The 19,576-nt window shown below is 45.9% G+C and overlaps 2 protein-coding genes across 3 annotated transcripts in view; one reads left to right on the top strand and one right to left on the bottom strand.

Moving 5' to 3' along the window:
• Positions 1–10,322, bottom strand: part of cenph (centromere protein H) — a 36,244-nt gene extending 25,922 nt beyond the window's left edge. The window contains exons 1-3 of one of the 2 annotated variants that reach the window (XR_015077581.1): positions 10,219–10,322; positions 8,197–8,340; positions 157–212 (exon numbers count right to left, since the gene is read on the bottom strand). Coding sequence is in view for 1 of the 2 variants with exons in the window: in XM_085981983.1 (XP_085838109.1) it covers positions 157–212; positions 8,197–8,340; positions 10,219–10,223 (205 nt within the window). In the remaining variant the exon portion in view is untranslated. The remainder of the gene's footprint in view (positions 1–156; positions 213–8,196; positions 8,341–10,218) is intronic. The other variant, XM_085981983.1, reaches the window with a different exon arrangement.
• A 107-nt stretch (positions 10,323–10,429) lies between these two features.
• Positions 10,430–19,576, top strand: part of LOC147124106 (uncharacterized) — a 51,152-nt gene continuing 42,005 nt past the window's right edge. The window contains exon 1 of the mRNA XM_085981911.1: positions 10,430–10,632. The gene's annotated coding sequence lies outside the window, so the exon portion shown is untranslated. The remainder of the gene's footprint in view (positions 10,633–19,576) is intronic.

Raw genomic sequence — 19,576 nt, 5'->3', positions numbered from 1 at the left:
ACAAGGAAATAAATATATTTATTATAAGCATTATCCATTATAATATTTTCAAATTAAGTACATTGGTTTTAACAAGTAGAAATAAAAGCTGCAACATTCAATTCTCAGACAGCATGAGGTAAACCAAAATGACTTATACAATTCAAAAGAACTTACAAGCTTTCACACCAGTCTGCAGTTCCACAGTTTGTTGGATTACTCGATCCTTTAACCTCAAAAGAAAAGAAATACAGAAAGTGTAAGAATAACAAGTATTTTCTTTGCATGTACCAGGGCAGGTCAGGACCAGCAAGATGGGAAAAACACATGTATTGCCCAAAACTGCCATTGGGCTTGCCTTATTACCGTAGCGTTCCATTTGAAAAAATATTACTGACTTTACATTAAATAACGTTGACCGCCACCCCCCCCCCCCCCCACATACATAGGATACCTAGCAATTTTGATGTACTGCTCAGCTCAGCTTCAACATTCAGCCTAACACAAAGGCTGCTTATTTTCCCCCCGTCACTGCTGCAATATCTCCAGACCCAACTTCTGCAGTGCTCTTCTCACTGGTCTCTTGTGCTCAAGTATGTTAGAAATCAGTGGTGTCCAAAATGTATATGGTTATGCGGATAAAATTATGAGGTGAATAATGTCGTGTTTGACAGTGGCGGCGGCAGTGCGGTCCTGGGAGGAGCGGCGAGGCGGCGGTGGCGATAGAAAGAGAGCCCGAGGCGCAGGTAGGCCCCGCAGCAGCGGCAGTGCAGACCTGGGAGGAGCGGCGATATAAAGAGAACCCGAGGCACAGGTAGGCCCCACAGCAGCAGCAGCGGCAGTGCGGACCTGGGAGGAGCTGCGATATAGAGAGCCCGAGGCGCAGGTAGGCCCCACAGCAGCAGCAGCGGCAGTGCGGACCTGGGAGGAGCGGCGATATAAAGAGAGCCCGAGGCGCAGGTAGGCCCCACAGCAGCAGCAGTGTGGACCTGGGAGGAGCGGCGAGGCGGCGGCAGCGATACCAACTCAGCACCGGCAGAATTTTCAAAGAGTGACGTCAAAAGTGACGTCAGCACAAGGGGAGGGAGCTGATTGAGGCCAGTGTCGGAGCGGAGAGTGTGGCGGTACAGTGACTACGTAAACTCACTTTCGCTGGCTTTTTTTTTTTTATACAGAGGCCAGTGTCGGGAGGAGCAGAGAGCGGCGATACAGTGAGTACTTAAACTCACTTTCACGGGCTTTTTTACAGAGGCTTACCAATCTCACAGACGGTGGTGGCGCTCCAGAGCCACGTCACGATTCAAAAAGTGACGCGGGCAAGAGGAAGCAGCTGATTGGGTGAGTACGGCCAGGTGAGTATTTATACTATACTCTATAGTTTAACAGTTAAGAATAATAGTTTATAAAGTTTAGACGGTCTTAATTTTTGTGGTTATATTTTCTAAGGTCCCTGTTGTGTATCGGGGAGTGCGAGTAACCAAGGGCCCTTGAGTATATCATTTAATTGTAGTATAATTAGTGGTACAGGTAGACTATCCTTTATCCGAAAACCTCAGGACCAGCCGTGTTTCGGTTTTCGGAAAATTTCGGATTTCGGAAGGTATTTTACAAGACTGGGAAATTTGTCGGGGGTGGGTCGTCGGGGTCGGCAGGGGGCGGGAGGGTCGGGGGTCCGCGGGGGGGGGTCGGCAGGGGTCGGGGTCGTGCGCCACTCTGGTCATGTCGTGCGCACAACTTACGCTGAACGAAAAAACCTTCGGTTTTTAGAGGGTTTCGGTTTTCGGAAGTTCGGATAAAAGGTAGTCTACCTGTATTGATTTGATTTAAATTAATTAAAGGGCAAGTCATGGCAGGACCTCAAAGGTAGTAATCTCAGGATTGCTACCAGTGCCACATGCTAGTCAGAGTAGAAATAGAAGGATATTTCAGATGAATACGTGGCTAGAGGTATGGTGCAAGGGGGAGGGATTCAAATTCCTGGGACATTGGAACCGGTTCTGGGGGAGGTTGGGACCAGTACAAACTGGAAGGTTTGCACCTGGGCAGGACCGGGACCGATGTCCTAGGGGGTGTGTTTGCTAGTGCTGTTGGGGAGGGTTTAAACTAAAATGGCAGGGGGTTGGGAACCTTTGCAGGGAGACAGAGGAAAGGGAAGCAAGGATAGAAACAAAAGACAGGAAGGAGAAAAGCAAAAGTGGCAGTCAGAGAAATCAAGGGTTTAAATCATACATGGCCACAGTAAATAATAATTCTAAACGGTCTAAGAGTGTTAAAAAAACAAGCCTGAAGGCTTTGTGTCTTAATGCGAGGAGAATTCGTAATAAGGTGGATGAATTAGCTGCGTAAATAGATGCAAACGGATATGATATAATTGGGATTACGGAGACATGGCTCCAGGGTGACGAAGGCTGGGAATTCAACATCCAGGGGTATTCAATATTCAGGAAAGACAGGCAAAAAGGAAAAGGAGGTGGGGTAGCATTGCTAGTTAAAGAGGAGATTAACACAATAGTAAAGAAGGATATTAGCTTTGATGATGTGGAATCTGTATGGGCAGAGCTGAGAAATACCAAAGGGCAGAAAACGTTAGTGGGAGTTGTATACAAACCCCCAAACAGTAATGCTGAGGTTGGGGATGGCATTAAACGGGAAATTAGAGACGCGTGCAATAAGGGCACAGCAGTTATCATGGGTGACTTTAATCTACATATAGATTGGGCTAACCAAATTAGTAACAATACCGTGAAGGAGGAATTCCTGGAGTGTATACGGGATGGTTTCCTGGACCAATATGTCGAGGAACCAATTAGAGATCAGGCCATCTTAGACTGGGCTTTATGTAATGAGAAAGGATTAATTAGCAATCTTGTTGTGCGAGGCCCCTTGGGGCGGAGCGATCATAATATGATAGAATTCTTCATTAAGATGGAGTGTGAAATATTTGACTCAGAGACTAGGGTCCTGAATTTAAATAAAGGAAACTACAATGGTATGAGGCGCGAGTTGGGTAGGATTGATTGGGGAACGTTACTTAAAGGGTTGACGGTGGATAGGCAATGGCAAACATTTAAAAATCGCATGGATGAACTACAGAATTTGTTCATCCCTGTTTGGCATAAAAATAAAACAAAAAATGTGACTCAACCATGGCTAACAAGGGAAATTAGGGATAGCATAAGATCCAAGGAGAGGACATTTAATTTGGCCAGAAAAAGCAGCAAACCCAAGGATTGGGAGCAGTTTAAGATTCAGCAAAGGAGGACAAAAGGATTAATTAAGAGGGGGAAAATAGATTATGAGAGTAAGCTTGCAGGGAACATAAAAACTGACAGTGAAAGCTTCTATAGATATGTGAAGAGAAAAAGATTGGTGAAGTCAAGCGTAGGTCCCTTGCAGTCAGAATCAGGGGAATTTATAATGGGGAACAAAGAAATGGCATACCAATTAAATACATACTTTGGTTCTGTCTTCACAAAGGAGGACACAAATAATCTCCCAGAGATGTCGGGAACATAGGGTCTAATGAGAGGGAGGAATTGAATTACAGGAAACTTTCGATTAACCGGCCCCTAAATAACCGGAACGCTCTATCCACCGGCAAAATTCAGGAGTCGGTTCAGGTAACTTTTTTTTACTTTTATTACTCCATTTGTTGCTGTGCAAGGGTGTAGCTGAAGCTGTTGCTAAGCTACAGAGACGCTTGCAATTTGTGCCGATTGTTTTGAAGCTGACGCAACAGGGTTTGTTGCTTTATACGGAGCTCTGAGCTCCGTATCTTTTACTATAGCGTTCGGTTATCCGGAATTGTTGACGAACCGGCACCACGTCGGTCCCGTCCGTGCCGGATACCAGAAAGTTTCCTGTAAATCAGCATTTGTAGGGAAATGGTGTTAGGGAAATTGACGGGATTGAAGGCCGATAAATCCCCAGGGCCTGATAATCTACATCCTAGGGGACTTAAGGAAGTGGCCCTAGAAATAGTAGATGCATTGCTGGTCATCCTCCAAAATTTTATAAACTCTGGAACAGTTCCCATGGATTGGAGGGTAGCTAATGTAACCCCACTATTCAAAAAAGGTGGTAGAGATAAAACAGGGAATTATAGACCGGTAAGCCTGACATCGGTAGTAGAGAAAATGCTAGAGTCCATTATAAAAGATGTAATAGCAGAGCACTTGGAAAACAGTGACAGGATCGGACAAAGTCAACATGGATTTACAAAAGGTAAATAGTGCTTGACTAATCTACTGGAATTTTTTGAGGATGTAACTGGTAGAATAGATAAGGGAGAACCAGTGGATGTGATGTATTTGGACATTCAGAAGGCTTTTGATAAGGTCCCGCATAAGAGATTAGCGTGTAAAGTTGAAGCACATGGGATTGGGGGTAAGGTACTGACATGGATAGAGAACTGGTTGGCAGACAGGAAGCAAAGAGTTGGAATAAACGGGTCTTTTTCCGAGTGGCAGGCATTGACTAGTGGGGTACCGCAGGGATCGGTGCTAGGACCCCAGCTGTTCACAATATATATTAATGATCTAGACGAGGGAACTAGATGTAATATCTCCAAGTTTGCAGATGACACAAAGCTGGGTGGGTATGTGTGCTGTGAGGAGGATGCCGAGAAACTCCAGTATGATTTGAATAGGTTGGGTGATGGGCAGATGCAGTATAATGTGGATAAATGCGAGGTTATCCACTTTGGTGGCAAAAACAGGAAGGCAGATTATTATCTGAACAGCAATAGATTGGGAGAAGGGGAAGTGCAAAGAGACCTGGGTGTCCTTGTGCACCAGTCGCAGAAGGTAAGCATGCAGGTGCAGCAGGTGGTTAAGGCGGCAAATGGTATGTTGGCCTTCATAGTGAGAGGATTCGAGTACAGGAGCAAGGATGTCTTGCTGCAGTTGTACAGGGCCTTGGTGAGACCACACCTTGAGTATTGTGTGCAGTTTTGGTCACCTTATCTGAGGAAGGATGTTCTTGCCATGGAGGGAGTGCAGCGAAGATTCACCAGACTGATACCTGGGATGGCAGGAATGACGTATGAGGAGAGATTGGGTCGATTGGGCTTATATTCGCTGGAGTTTAGAAGAATGAGAGGGGATCTCATTGAAACTTATAAAATTCTAACAGGACTACACAGACTAGATGCAGGAAGGATGTTCCCGATGGCGGGGGAGTCCAGAACCAGGGGTCACAGTCTAAAGATAAGGGGTAAGCCATTTAGGACAGAGATGAGGAGGAATTTCTTCACCCAGAGAGTGGTGAACCTGTGGAATTCTCTACCACTGAAGGCAGTTGAGGCCACTTCATTAAATATATTCAAGAAGGAGTTAGATATATTTCTTAAGGCTAAAGGGATCAAGGGATATGGGGAGAAAGCAGGGACAGGGTACTGAATTTGGATGATCAGCCATGATCTCATTAAATGGCGGAACAGGCTCGAGGGGCTGAATGGCCTACTCCTGCTCCTATCTTCTATGTTTCTATGTAATAAAACTGCTTGAAAGGGAGATAGTTTGGATAACGGCAGGATGAGCAAGACATCGCTGATGTGGGCCCCTTGATGGAGAGGGTATGAGGTCAGGCCTTGTACTTGCTGTGCCAGGGAGGATAGGGACAAAAGAGAGATAAGACAAATTCCAAAGGAAGAACCTTCAGAAAGATTAAATAATAAGACAAATTGGCTGAGATCACGAAACCCCGTTAAGGTGAGGGCTTTCATCCAAAAATCGAGACAAAGAACTCGACGCCACATTGGGTACTGAGGTTTTAGAGGCTCCTCTATAGGTTAAATGGTCTTGTCAATAATTTGGCCTCAGGCCCACCCCTAAAGAGAATAAAGAAACTCTGAGGGCTTGCCCATACAGACGGTGGAGGGAAGTGTCAAGCAGAAGTTGGGCTGGTCGAACGTTCTTTTGAGAGTGATCCCACGCTCATCAACTCGGAGGATCTAGACAAGAGGAAGAGAGGCCGCAAGCCAGAGAACTGTTCACGCACGCCAGCCGTCTGTCCAAGCGGGACCGGTACCAGCTGCTTGTCACTGTCGTACATATTTGCTCTATAACTAGCATGTTATATTCCATCTTAAACTCTGATTAAACACAATATACCCACCATATTGGTTTGCAGTCGATCCTGATTATTTGAAAGACTAGAGATAAGCTACTATTTGGCCTAATCTCTACAACCCTACACAAACTCCACAGTCCTCAATGGTTTCCACTGGTTCCTTCTAGTGCATCGATTTCAAAAATCCTTACATTGTTTACAAATTCCTCCATGGCCTCGCTCCACTCTACATCTGCAACCTCTTCTAACCTGAAGACATCACTACTCAGATTCAGGTATACTAGGACTTCCTCCCACCCTCCACTCCACCCCTTGCGGCAGAGCCTGCAGCCAACATGCCCCACACTATGGAATTCTCTTTTTAAACCCTTCCACCTTGCAAAATCTCTCTTCACCTTCAGAAGCTTTGGTCTAACTATTCTCCGAAGTCCTGCTTAATTCATAATGCCCCTGTGAAGTGCTTTGGAATATTTTGCTGTTATAGGATATTGTCATCATCTCATGAGGTGGGGGCATAAAAGAGGGGAAAGCTTAAGATACTGCCTCTTAAGAAAATACATATCCCGTACACCACCATGGTCTATTCTGACTTTGCTGTACATTAGGCCACATTCCAGACTGTAGCCCTAGCACTTCGCTTGAAGGAAACAGCACAATGACCTCAATTAATAACAAAAGCACTGAAACATAACCAGCCATACTTGACCAGAAAGAGAAGTCAAAGTAAGGAGCTTTATATGTGGAAGCTGAACTGCACTCAAACATTGAGTAAGACTTACTTCGAAGGCAGGTAATTACTTCTGTGTTTTTTCAACCTCTATATATAAAGTATGCCTTAGTAAAACAAAACTGGCAGCAACAGGAGGAAAAAATGGATTAAGACATTGTTCAGAATAGGCCATACTTACACAGAGGACGGGGGGGGAAATCACCTAACCATGCAAGACAATGTAGCTCATGGGACAGTGTCCTCAGGTGTTTCCCTCCCCACCCTACACATGATGGCATTATCTTACTTGTATGTGAAAGTTGAACGAATGAGAAAGACTACAACATTTCACCGAGTTCTATAGAAGTCAGCATCAAAGTTATTACATTTTTGATGAATAAAATTCCTGTATCAGAAGTTAAAATTAGAACTTGAGAAATATAATAAAATGAAAATCTTTCACAGACCAACAAAATGAGGTGCTGCATTGGATTCTTTCCCCTCGTGGGAGTTGACTCACTGCGCTATAACTGCTTGTGCAATAGTGTCCCCTTGTGATCTGAACTGTGTCCTTGGAAACAGATGCTCTTCAATATCTTTGAAGACAGCTCAAGTGAACACTTAGTGTGACAAGGCCAGACATAAATCATTAAGCTACTTTAATTTACAGCAGGCAAACATTTAGAGCAACATTTGTATGACCATATTTATAATGGAAACTGCCTGTGTAAACTTGTCATGCTATAATTACACCCCTCTGCACATGCCATTTCCTATAGAATACACACACATTCTCCCCTAGATAGCAATAGATATTTAGATGGACGTACATACACAATTGCTCTTAATGCTTCCAAAGAAAATTCATCTTGATACAATAAAATAAGCATGTAAAACTGAATACTGTTTCCACTGGCAGGAGGGTTGGTAACCAGAGGTCACAGATTTAAGGTAATTGGCAAAAGAACCAGAAGTGAGATGAGGAGAATTTTTTTTAGGCAGCAAGTTACGATGATCTGGAATGCACTGCCTGAAAGGGTGGTGGAAGCAGATTCAATAGGAACTTTCGAAAGGGAATTGGATAAATATTTGAAGGGGAAAAATTTGCAGAGCTATGGGACTAATTGGATAGCTTTTTCAAAGAGTCATGATGGGCCGAATGGTCTCCTGCATTGTATGATTCTATAAGAGTCAGTAAAAGTTCAGATGAAGCATTTAATTTGGAAGCCACCAGTTAATAAAAGGAAATTCTAAAATTTAACTTCAAACTAAAACATTTTCAAAAATCAAAAGCTAATCTTTATCCTGAATTCAACACCTTCATAATTACTATTCCAATTGCATTAGTAACAAACATTTGCTCTAGTATTTTTATTTTGATAATGTGGTAATAGAAAATCTACCATACTTCACATTAATGCACAACCATTACTCACCACATGAGGTGCAGAATGGAATCCATTACAGCAGGATTTTCCTGGCCAACTGCTGGTGTTACATGGAAGTTATCAAGTGCTAACTGTCCCAACTTCATGCAGGAAGTACCGAGCTCCTGAAGAATACGTGTTTCTGCTCTATAACTGATTTAGAGAGAACAAGTAAAGTATTGCAAGATGGAAAACAGAGAATATGCAATTTTTAAGAAGTGTACAGCGGCTGCCTCTTCAGAGTGGATCACAGTCACAGCTTCTGTGAAGGCTAGATACTTCCCTACAGGGAAGAAAGGAGATAAAGAACAGAGCTACCATCGCACCATGTCTAAAAGTCAACCATTGGGTGTTTGATGTCAACACTAGACACAGGGAAGAAAGGGGACTTAACTCAGTGGACGGGCACATGTTTTGAGGCCATTGGTTCATGCTCTGGCATCTCCCATTTAAATTTTCTGTCTGTGTTATCTTGCCTCAGTGATAGCACTCTCACCTTTAAATCAGAAGATTGTGAGCTCAAGTCACATTCCAACACTTGAGCACATAATCTAGGCTAACACTTCAGTGCCATAATGAGGTGCCGTCTTCCAGATGTTAATTTTAGGCTTTTTAGGTGGATTTAAAGGATCTCATGGCACTATGCAAAGAGCAAGAAAGAACTTGCATTCATATAGTGTCTTTCATGACCTCCGGACATCCTAATGCACTTTACAGCCAATAATGAACAACAACAACTGCATTTATATAGCACCTTTAACATAGTAAAATGTCCCAAGGTGCGTCAAAGGAGCATAATCAGACAAAAGTTGATCGTTCTTTGGAAGTTATAGTCACGGTTGTAATGTAGGAAACTCAGCAGCCAATTTGCAAATAGCAAGGTCCCACAAACAGCAAAGAGATAATGACCAGATAATCTGTGATGTTAATTGAGGGATAAATATTGGCCAGGACACTGAGGAAAGCTCCCCTGCTCATCTTCGAAAGCGTCATGGGATCTTTTACATATACCTGACAAGGCCTCAGTTTAATGTCCCATCCGAAAGACAGCACCTCCTACAGTGCAGCACTCTCAATACTGCACTGCTCTGTCAGCTCAAGTCACTGGAGTGGGACTTGAACCCACGACCTTCTGACTCAGAGGGCAACACAACCAAGGCTGACACTTCAGCGCCAGGGAATTTATTTTTCAGGGCCATAACATTTGTTTAGCAGTCAATACACTGTTAAAACCCCAGTTACACCTAATCCAACAAGGCCTAACATTTAATGGAGTATTTAACAGTGATATTACCGTGGGAAAAAACCAAAGTATTCGTCAGTTTCACTGATTACACGCGGGGGAGGGGTGTCCACAGCACTGTCAGTGTCGGCGCAGTGAACGACTGACTGCAACTTTAGGATTTCCGCGTTTAGCTGCGCATGCACTAAATCTTGGCATTACGGTCAGTTTCAGAGGGGTAATGACAGCAAACGCTGTTTGTTCACCATTATTTTTTTATCATCTGGACCTGGAACGCTATCTAATTTCAGATCTCCTATTTTATTCAAGATGACAATCCCTTTCTATTTTAATGCTTATGATGATATTGCTCCCTGACCAGTCACCATTTCTCCTCCATTTACAGACACTCCCTGATCAGTCACCATTTCTCCTCCATTTACAGACGCTCCCGGACCAGTCACCATTTCTCCTCCATTTAAAGACACTCCCTGACCAGTCACCATTTCTCCTCCATTTACAGACGCTCCCTGACCAGTCACCATTTCTCGAGTACAGGATTCAGGTCAGCTGTGATGCCACCCATCCCAACGCGAACACAGTCCAATCATCTGTTGACACCCACTGTCCCGGCTCACAGCGGGTAATCGGGCCTGATCCTAGAGGACGAGCTGCGTCCCCAGATCCTGTACACCAGCAGGCAGATAGACTCCAGCTCAGACATTGCGAGCGGGGAGACCTGGCTGTGCCCCAGCGGCTATTGGCCTGTAGCTAACTCCACTAGTTTATGAAGCGGGCCGGGCTCTTACTCCATGCTTCCCACCGCTCCCACTCCTGGCTTGGGCTCCAACGCGTACAAAACTTTTCAACGGCTGCCCGCCGTTGGCGTTGGCCCCGCCCATCCGCTGTGCCGATTGGGCGAGCGGGCGGGGCCTCGATAATTCCCGGCCTCTCTGGTTGAGAGGTACGTCAATCAGAAACCAATCGATCGCAGCTGACATCGATAGGGGGCGCGCGCAGTCCGCGGACGATTCGCTGCGTCTAATAAGCCTCAGCCAGTTCAATTTGAAGCGGGAGAAGAGGAAGCTGGACGACTGACGTTGCTTGATCCGGGTCTCAACAGATTAGGGCCTGGGTATTCGGGTAAAGGACACAGACCTCGTCCTTTATCCCTTTACTAATTGCAACATGAGCCAGTAACTCAGCCAGAAGCATAAAGCAAGGTAAGGTGGTTTGGCGGAAAGAAAGACTTGCATTTATATAGAGCCTTTCACGACCACCAGACGTCCCAAACATAGAAACATAGAAGATGGGAGTAGGCCATTCGGCCCCTTGAGCCTGCTCCACCATCCAAATTCAGTACCCTGTCCCTGCCTTCTCCCCATATCCCTTGATCCCTTTAGCCTCAAGAAATATATCCAACTCCTTGAATATATTTAATGAATTGACCTCTACTGCCTTCTGTGGTAAAGAATTCCACAGGTTCACCACTCTCTGGGTGAAGAAATTCCTCCTCATCTCTGTCCTAAATGGCTTACCCGTTATCCTTAGACTGTGACCCAAAGCGCTTTACAGCCAATGAAGTACTTTTTTTTAAGCGTAGGCACTGTTGCAATGCAGGAAACGCGGCGGCCAATTTGCATGCAACAAGCTCCCACAAACAGCAATGAGATAATGACCAGATAATCTGTTTTAGTGATGTTGATTGAGGGATTAAATATTGGCCAGGACATCGGGAGGACTCACCTGCTCTTCTTCAAAATAGTGCCATGGGATCTTTTATGTCCACCTGAGAGAGTAGACGGGGCTTCGGTTTAACGTCTCATCTGAAAGACGGCACCTCCGACAGTGCAGCACTCCCTCAGCACTGCACTGGGAGTGTCAACCTAGCTTCATGTGTTCAAGTTCCTGGAGTGGAACTTGAGCCCACAACCTTCTGACCTGGAGGTGAGGGTGCTACCAACTGAGCTGCGACTGACACAGAGGAAACCTGCTCTCTCATCTCAGAAGCTGCATTGCATAGAGGAGCCCTTGGCATAAAATTGGGGCAGACTTTGAAAGCTGGGAATGAAATAGAGAATGCTGGAAATATGCTCCTTTGGGGAGCTCTGAAAACAAATAGTACTAAAATAACCCCTTTTCCCCACAACCTGTACTGAATGCTTGCTTATTTTTCACTTTTCAATTTTGATGAAGGGTTATATCTGAAATATGAATGTGTCTTCTCTGTGCAATTCATTCATGGAATGTGGATGTTGCTGGCAAAGCCAGCATCTATTGCCCATTCCCGATTGCCCTTGAGAAGGTGGTGGTGAGCCACGTTCTTGAACCGCTGCAGTCTGTGAGGTGAAGGTACTCCCACAGTGCTGTTAGGTAGGGAGTTCAGGATTTTGACCCATTGACAATGAAGGAACGGCGATATATTTCCAAATCAGGATGGTGTGTGACTTGGAGGGGAACTTGCAGGTGGTGGTGTTCCCATGTGCCTGCTGCCCTTGTCCTTCTAGGTGGTAGAGGGCAAGGGGTTGGGAGGTGGTGTCAAAGAAGCCTTGGGGAGTTACTGCAGTGCATCTTATACATGGTGTACACTGCAGCCACGGTATGCCGGTGGTGGATGGAGTGAATGTTTAAGGTGGTGGATGGGGTGCCAATCAAGTGAGTTACTTTGTCCTGGATGGTGTCGAGCTTCTTGAGTGTTGTTGGAGCTGCAATCATCCTGGCAAGTGGAGAGTACTCCATCACACTCCTGACTTGACCCTTGTAGATGGTGGAAAGGCTTTGGGAGGAGGAGGTGAGTCACTTGCTGCAGAATACACAGCCTCTGACCTGCTCTTGTAGCCACAGTATTTATGTGGCTGGTCCAGTTAAGTTTCTGGTCAATGGTGACTTCCAGGATGTTGATGGTGGGGGATTTGGTGATGGTAATGCCGTTGAATGTCATGGGGCAGTGGTTAGACTCTCTTTTTGGAGATAGTCATTGCCTGGCACTTGTGTGGCGCGAATGTTACTTGCCACTCATCAGCCCAATCCTGAATATCGTCCAGGTCTTGCTGCATGTGGGCATGGACTGCTAGAGGAATGTGGGCTAGAGGAATGGTGCAAGGGGGAGCGATTCAAATTCCTGGGACATTGGAACCGGTTCTGGGGGAGGTGGGACCAGTACAAACCAGACGGTTTGCACCTGGGCAGGACCGGGACCGATGTCCTAGGGGGAGTGTTTGCTAGTGCTCTGGGGGAGGGTTTAAACTAAAATGGCAGGGGGTCGGGAACCTGAGCAGGGAGACAGAGGAATGGGAAACAAGGATAGAAGCAAAAGACAGTAAAGAGAAAAACAAAGGTGGCAGTCAGAGAAATCAAGGGTTTAAATCAAACATGGCCACAGTAAATAATAATTCTAAAAGGTGTAGGTGTAGCGATTCTTGTGCATCACCACTAAATAATCGAGTTCGACTTCGACGAACTATAAATAAGTTGCTTATTTACAGGAACAGGTTAAATACAACAGGTAAGGTAGCAGGTAAGATGGCTGACTGTAGGAGCACCGTGGTGTAGGTCTTTCCCCAGCAGGGATGCCACGAGGACTAACTAGAAGCTTCCCAGCTCAACTGCCAGCAGGTTCCGAGCTCAGCTGCCAGCAGGTTCCGAGCTCTGACGTCATGACGTCAGAGTACAGGAGAGAAGCCTGAGTATAGTAACAGACACATATAGTAAGGTAAGTTAAAGGGAATTATGTATATCCATGTAAGGGACAACCGGTGGTACTGCCACATAGGCCCCCCCAGAATTCGCTTTAACGAAAGTCCAAGGATGAGATGGTCTGACGAGCTGGTGGTCACGGCGGTCGTGCTGTCTCGACTTGGTAGGCGAGGCCTGAAGATGCTGCTCGTGAGCGGATCCTTACGCGCGTCGTGGCGAATAAAACGTATCCGTTAGGCGAAGGACCGTGGAGACGTGCGAAACAGCAGGCCTTGTCAGAGTGACGGGCAGGTTGGGCGGACGCGGGCGATGTCTCCGTTGATGTTGAAACAAGTCCTTGTTCTGATGAACTCTGCAGGAATGCCAAACGAGCGATCCAGAAGGACTTGACAGGCGAGGTCGGTGAACTCGCCGACAGGTGAGCGAAACCTTCGGGAGGCTGGAACGCACGGAACGGTGCGTGCCATAGTGCTACGACGATAACACAACGGAGGGTGAAGAGTTGCTGCGTTGATCAGTGATCGGTGAGGCTAGCAACTTTCACGTGGCTGATCGCGGCCGCAGGATGCCCGTTGGGCCCGTCCTCTGTGTGCAGCTTCAGTAGACATTTGCATTTGTTAAAGGGAAAACTGGAGAAAGGGCGGCAACGGTCCAGGTTGTTGTTGCTTTCGGGAGGGGTAAACTCTGCCTGGAGGGCGGCAACACTTGTAGTTGTTGTAGATTTAGGAGAAAACAGCCGTGAAGGCGGCAGCGCTTTTCGTTCGCACTGAAACGTGTAGTAGGTAACACAACCAGCAGGCTGACGGGCTGGTGCGTCGTCGGCGGGGAACGAGTCTTCGTGTTTCACGAGGGCAGGGTCCTCGTGGTTTGCGAGGGATGGATCCTCGTGGTTTGCGGGGGTGAGTCCTCGTGGTATCCCCGCAGGGCACGCTCCGATTTTGTGGGCCCGAACATGCTGTACCCTGCGCTTGGAGAGATACTTGCTGTTGCTTTGGACGTAGAGGCGGACGATCCGTGTGACGGTAGGAAAGACGAGTACGGGGACCGTAAGCAAGTGCGTGGTCGGGGCCGCATCGATGTTCTCGTCGAACGGGGCTTCTACCTTTATAAAGCACGAGGGAGACTGTGGCTCCCTGGATTGCGGTAGCGACAGCAAAACGGCTGGTGTTTCCATGGCATGCTTCTTTTGTGAAAATTGTTCACAAAAAAAAAACGGGGTCCGGTTGAGTTTTGTCCGTGTCAAACGGGATCTGCTCCAGACTGCGCTTACCTTGCGAATACGTTCGCAAAGACGGGGTCGCCTTTGGAGGAATCGGTGTTAGGCGGTTGCTGTTCCGTGGCTGTTCGTCGGTTGTGCGTCGATCGTCTTGTGGGAAGACAAGGTTCAGGCGCGCGTTGCTACCATGAAAATCGTTCACGGATACGGGTTCACCAATTGTAGTGTTGGAATTGATGAGCTCCCGTACTCGCATCACGTTGGGGTCACCAATGTAGCGATTCGTGTGCATCACCACTAAATAATCGAGTTTGACTTCGACGAACTATAAATAAGTTGTTTATTTACAGGAACAGGTTAAATACAACAGGTAAGGTAGCAGGTAAGATGGCTGAATGTAGGAGCACCGTGGTGTAGGTCTTTCCCCAGCAGGGACGCCACGAGGACTAACTAGAAGCTTCCCAGCTCAACTGCCAGCAGGTTCCGAGCTCAACTGCCAGCAGGTTCCGAGCTCTACTGTTGAAAGGTTCCGAGCTCTGACATCATGACGTCAGAGTACAGGAGAGAAGCCTGAGTATAATAACAGACACATACAGTAAGGTAAGTTAAAGGGAATTATGTATATCCATGTAAGGGACAACCGGTGGTACCGCCACATAGGAGTGTTTTTAAAAAAACAAGCCTGAAGGCCTTGTGTCTTAATGCGAGGAGCATTCGTAATAAGGTGGATGAATTAGCTGCGCAAATAGAGGTAAACGGATATGATATGATTAGGATTACGGAAACATGGCTCCAGGGTGACCAAGGCTGGGAACTCAACATGCAGGGGTATTCAATATTCAGGAAAGACAGGCGAAAAGCAGGTGGGGTAACATTGCTGGTTAAAGAGGGGATTAACACAATTGTAAGGAAGGATATTAGCTCTGATGATGTGGAATCTGTATGGGTAGAACTGAGAAATACCAAGGGGCAGAAAACGTTAGTGGGAGTGCTAAACAGACCTCCAAACAGTAATGTGGAGGTTGGGGATGGCATTAAATGGGAAATTAGAGATGCGTGCAATAAGGACACAGCAGTCATCATGGGTGACTCTAATCTACATATAGATTGGGCTAACCAAATTAGTAACAATACTGTGGAGGAGGAATTCCTGGAGTGTATACGGGATGGTTTCCTGGACCAATATGTCGAGGAACCAACCAGAGATCAGGCCATCTTAGACTGGGTATTATGTAATGAGAGAGGATTAATTAGCAATCTTGTTGTGCGAGGCCCCTTGGGTGATAGAATTCTTCATTAAGATGGAGAGTGAAGTAGTTCACTCAGAGACTAAGGTCCTGAATTTAAATAAAGGAAACTACGATGGTATGAGGCGTGAGTTGGGTAGGATTGATTGGGGAATGTTACTCAAAGGGTTGACGGTGGATAGGCAATGGCAAACATTCAAAGATCGCATGGATGAACTACAGAATTTGTTCATCCCTGTATGGCATAAAAATAAAACAAAAAATGTGACTCAACTGTGGCTAACAAGGGAAATTAGGGATAGCATAAGATCCAAGGAGAGGACATATAAATTGGCCAGAAAAAGCAGTAAACCTGAGGATTGGGAGCAGTTTAGGATTCTGCAAAGGAGGACAAAGGGATTAATTAAGAGGGGGGAAATAGAGTATGAGAGTAAGCTTGCAGGGAACATAAAAACTGACTGTAAAAGCTTTTATAGATATGTGAAGAGAAAAAGATTGGTGAAGTCAAACGTAGGTCCCTTGCAGTCAGAATCAGGGGAATTTATAATGGGGAACAAAGAAATGTCGGACCAATTAAATACATAGTTTGGTTCTGTCTTCACAAAGGAGGACACAAATAACCTCCCAGAGATGTCGGGGAACATAGGGTCCAATGAGAGGGAGGAACTGAAAGAAATCCATATTTGTAGGGAAATGGTGTTAGGGAAATTGACGGGATTGAAGGCCGATAAATCCCCAGGGCCTGATAATCTACATCCTAGGGTACTTAAGGAAGTGGCCCTAGAAATAGTAGATGCATTGCTGGTCATCTTCCAAAATTCGATAGACTCTGGAACAGTTCCCATGGATTGGAGGGTAGCTAATGTTACCCCACTACTCAAAAAAGGTGGTAGAGAAAACGGGGAATTATAGACCGGTAAGCCTGACATCGGTAGTGGGGAAAATGCTAGAGTCCATTATAAAAGATGTAATAGCAGAGCACTTGGAAAACAGTGACAGGATCGGACAAAGTCAACATGGATTTACAAAAGGTAAATCGTGCTTGACAATCTACTGGAATTTTTTGAGGATGTAACTGGTAGAATAGAAAAGGGAGAACCAGTGGATGTGGTGTATTTGGACTTTCAGAAGGCTTTTGATAAGGTCCCACATAAGAGATTAGCGTGTAAAGTTAAGGCACATGGGATTGGGGGCAAGGTACTGACTTGGATAGAGAACTGGTTGGCAGGCAGGATGCAAAGAGTTGGAATAAACAGGTCTTTTTCCGAGTGGCAGTGACTAGTGGGGTACCGCAGGGATCGGTGCTTGGACCCCAGCTATTCACAATATATATAAATGATCTAGACGAGGGAACTGGATGTAATATCTCCAAGTTTGCAGACGACACAAAGCTGGGTGGGTGTGTGTGCTGTGAGGAGGATGCCGAGAAACTCCAGTATGATTTGGACAGGTTGGGTGATTGGGCAGAAGCATGGCAGATGCAGTATAATGTGGATAAATGCGAGGTTATCCACTTTGGTGGCAAAAACAGGAAGGCAGATTATTATCTGAACGGCAATAGATTGGGAGAAGGGGAAGTGCGACGAGATCTGGGTGTCCTTGTGCACCAGTCGCTGAAGGTAAGCATGCAGGTGCAGCAGGCAGTTAAGAAGGCAAATGGCATGTTGGCCTTCGTAGCGAGAGGGTTTGAGTACTGGAACAAGGATGTCTTGCTGCAGTTGTATAGGGCCTTGGTGAGACCACATCTTGAGTATTGTGTGCAGTTTTGGTTGCCTTATCTGAGGAAGGATGTTATTGCCATGGAAGGAGTTCAGCGAAGATTCACCAGGCTGATACCTGGGATGGCAGGAATGACATATGACGGGTGTCGGCGGGAGGCGCGAGCGAGAAGCTTAAAAAGGCTTCAGAGACCCAGGTAAGACGTTCCAGTCTCCGAAGTCAGAGGGAAGGAGAGAGGTAAAAAAATTATCCAAGTGTGATGTCACCAGAAAGCGGGTAAGTAATTGGTTGGTAAGTATTTCTCTCTTTTTAAGCTTAAACTCTGTGGTTTATAGTTTCTAAGGTGCGATATTCATCATCTAGAATCGGGGCAGAGGGTATTTAAAAATAATATTAATAAATGTAATTAATTACATAGAATGGGAGATCAGGTGATGTGTTGCTGCTGCAATATGTGGGAGCTGGTGGACACCATTGATGCTCACGGTGATCACATTTGCAGTAAGTGTTGGCTGCTTGAGGAATTCCGGCTCCGTGTTGAAGAGCTGGAGTCCGAGCTTCAAACACTGACACACATCAGGGAGGGGGAGAGTTACCTGGACTCTGTGTATCAGGAGGTAGTCACACCAATTAGATTAATTAATTCAGATGTAGTCCGTGGCCAGGGTCAGGATGGTGTGACTAGAAGTGAGGCAGGTACGGGGATCCAGGAGGTAGTGTTGGAGGAGCCGCAGCCCTTGCTCTTGTCCAACAGGTTTGAGGCTCTTACCCCCTGTGAGGATGGGAACAGGGACTGCGGGGAGGATGAGCAACCTGGCCACAGCACCGTGGAGCGGGGGGCCATTCAAGTGGGGGGAGTTAAAAGAAATGTTGTAGTGGTAGGGGATGGTATCGTTAGGGGGATAGATAGAGTTCTTTGCAGCCGAGAGCGAGAGTCCCGAAGGCTGTGTTGCCTGCCCGGTGCCAGGGTTAAGGACATCGCCTCTGGGCTGGAGAGAAACTTGGAGTGGGAGGGGGAGGATCCAGTTGTCGTGGTCCATGTTGGTACCAATGACATAGATAGGACAAGGAAGGAGGTTCTGCTGAGGGAGTTTGAGCAGTTAGGGGCCAAATTAAAAAGCAGAACCACAAGGGTAATAATCTCTGGATTACTACCTGAGCCACGTGCAAATTTGGCTAGGGTAAATAAAATTAGAGAGTTAAATGCGTGGCTCAAAGACTGGTGTGGGAGAAACGGGTTTTGCTTCCTGGGACACTGGCATCAGTACTGGGACAGGCGAGAGCTGTTCCGTTGGGACGGACTTCACTTGGCCAGTGCTGGGACTAGAATCCTGGCGAATCGAATAACTAGGGCTGTAGAGAGGGCTTTAAACTAATTAGTGGGGGGGAGGTTTTAAGAGAGCGAAAAATAAAAATGACAGCGGAGAAGGCAATAGAGCAAGGTAGCAGTGGGGGAATTAAAAACCAGAGCGTGTCAGGAAGGGACAGAATGTATAATAATAAAGGTAAAGTAGTAAAAGGGGTAAAAGCAGGAATAAATTGTCAGAAAACATATTTGAAAGTTCTTTATCTGAATGCACGCAGCATTCGTAACAAAATTGACGAGTTGACGGTGCAAATAACTACACATGGGTATGACCTGGTGGCCATTACGGAAAGATGGCTGCAAGATAATCATGAATGGGAACTAAACATACAAGGGTATTTGACAATTAGGAAGGACAGACAGGAAGGAAAGGGAGGTGGGGTTGCTATGTTAATCAAGGATGGAATCACTGCAATAGTCAGAAATGATATTGGATCAAAGGATCAGGATAGTGAAACAGTTTGGGTGGAGATAAGGAATAATAAGGGGAAAAAGTCACTAGTGGGCGTAGTCTGTAGGCCTCCTAACAGTTGCAACTCTGTTGGTCGGAGTATAAATCAGGAAATAGTTGGGGCTTGTAATAAGGGAACAGCTATAATCATGGGGGATTTTAACTTTCATATTGACTGGACTAATCAAATTGGGCATGGCAGCATTGAGGAAGAGTTCATAGAGTGTATTAGGGACGGGTTCCTTGAGCAGTATGTAACTGAACCAACCAGGGGGCAGGCAATCTTAGATCTGGTCCTGTGTAATGAGACAGGATTAATAAAAAATGTTCTAGTAAAGGATCCCCTTGGAATGAGTGACCATAATATGGTTGAATTCCAAATTCAGTTTGAGGGTGAGTGAGTTGGATCTCAAACCAGCGTACTAAGCTTAAATAAAGGAGACTATGAAGGTATGAGAGTAGAATTGACTAA

Source organism: Somniosus microcephalus, chromosome 1, assembly GCF_052327205.1.
Source record: "Somniosus microcephalus isolate GS21.2 chromosome 1, FLI_Smic_1.0, whole genome shotgun sequence".
NCBI lineage: Eukaryota > Metazoa > Chordata > Chondrichthyes > Squaliformes > Somniosidae > Somniosus > Somniosus microcephalus.
This window is presented reverse-complemented; position numbering and strand designations above follow the sequence as displayed.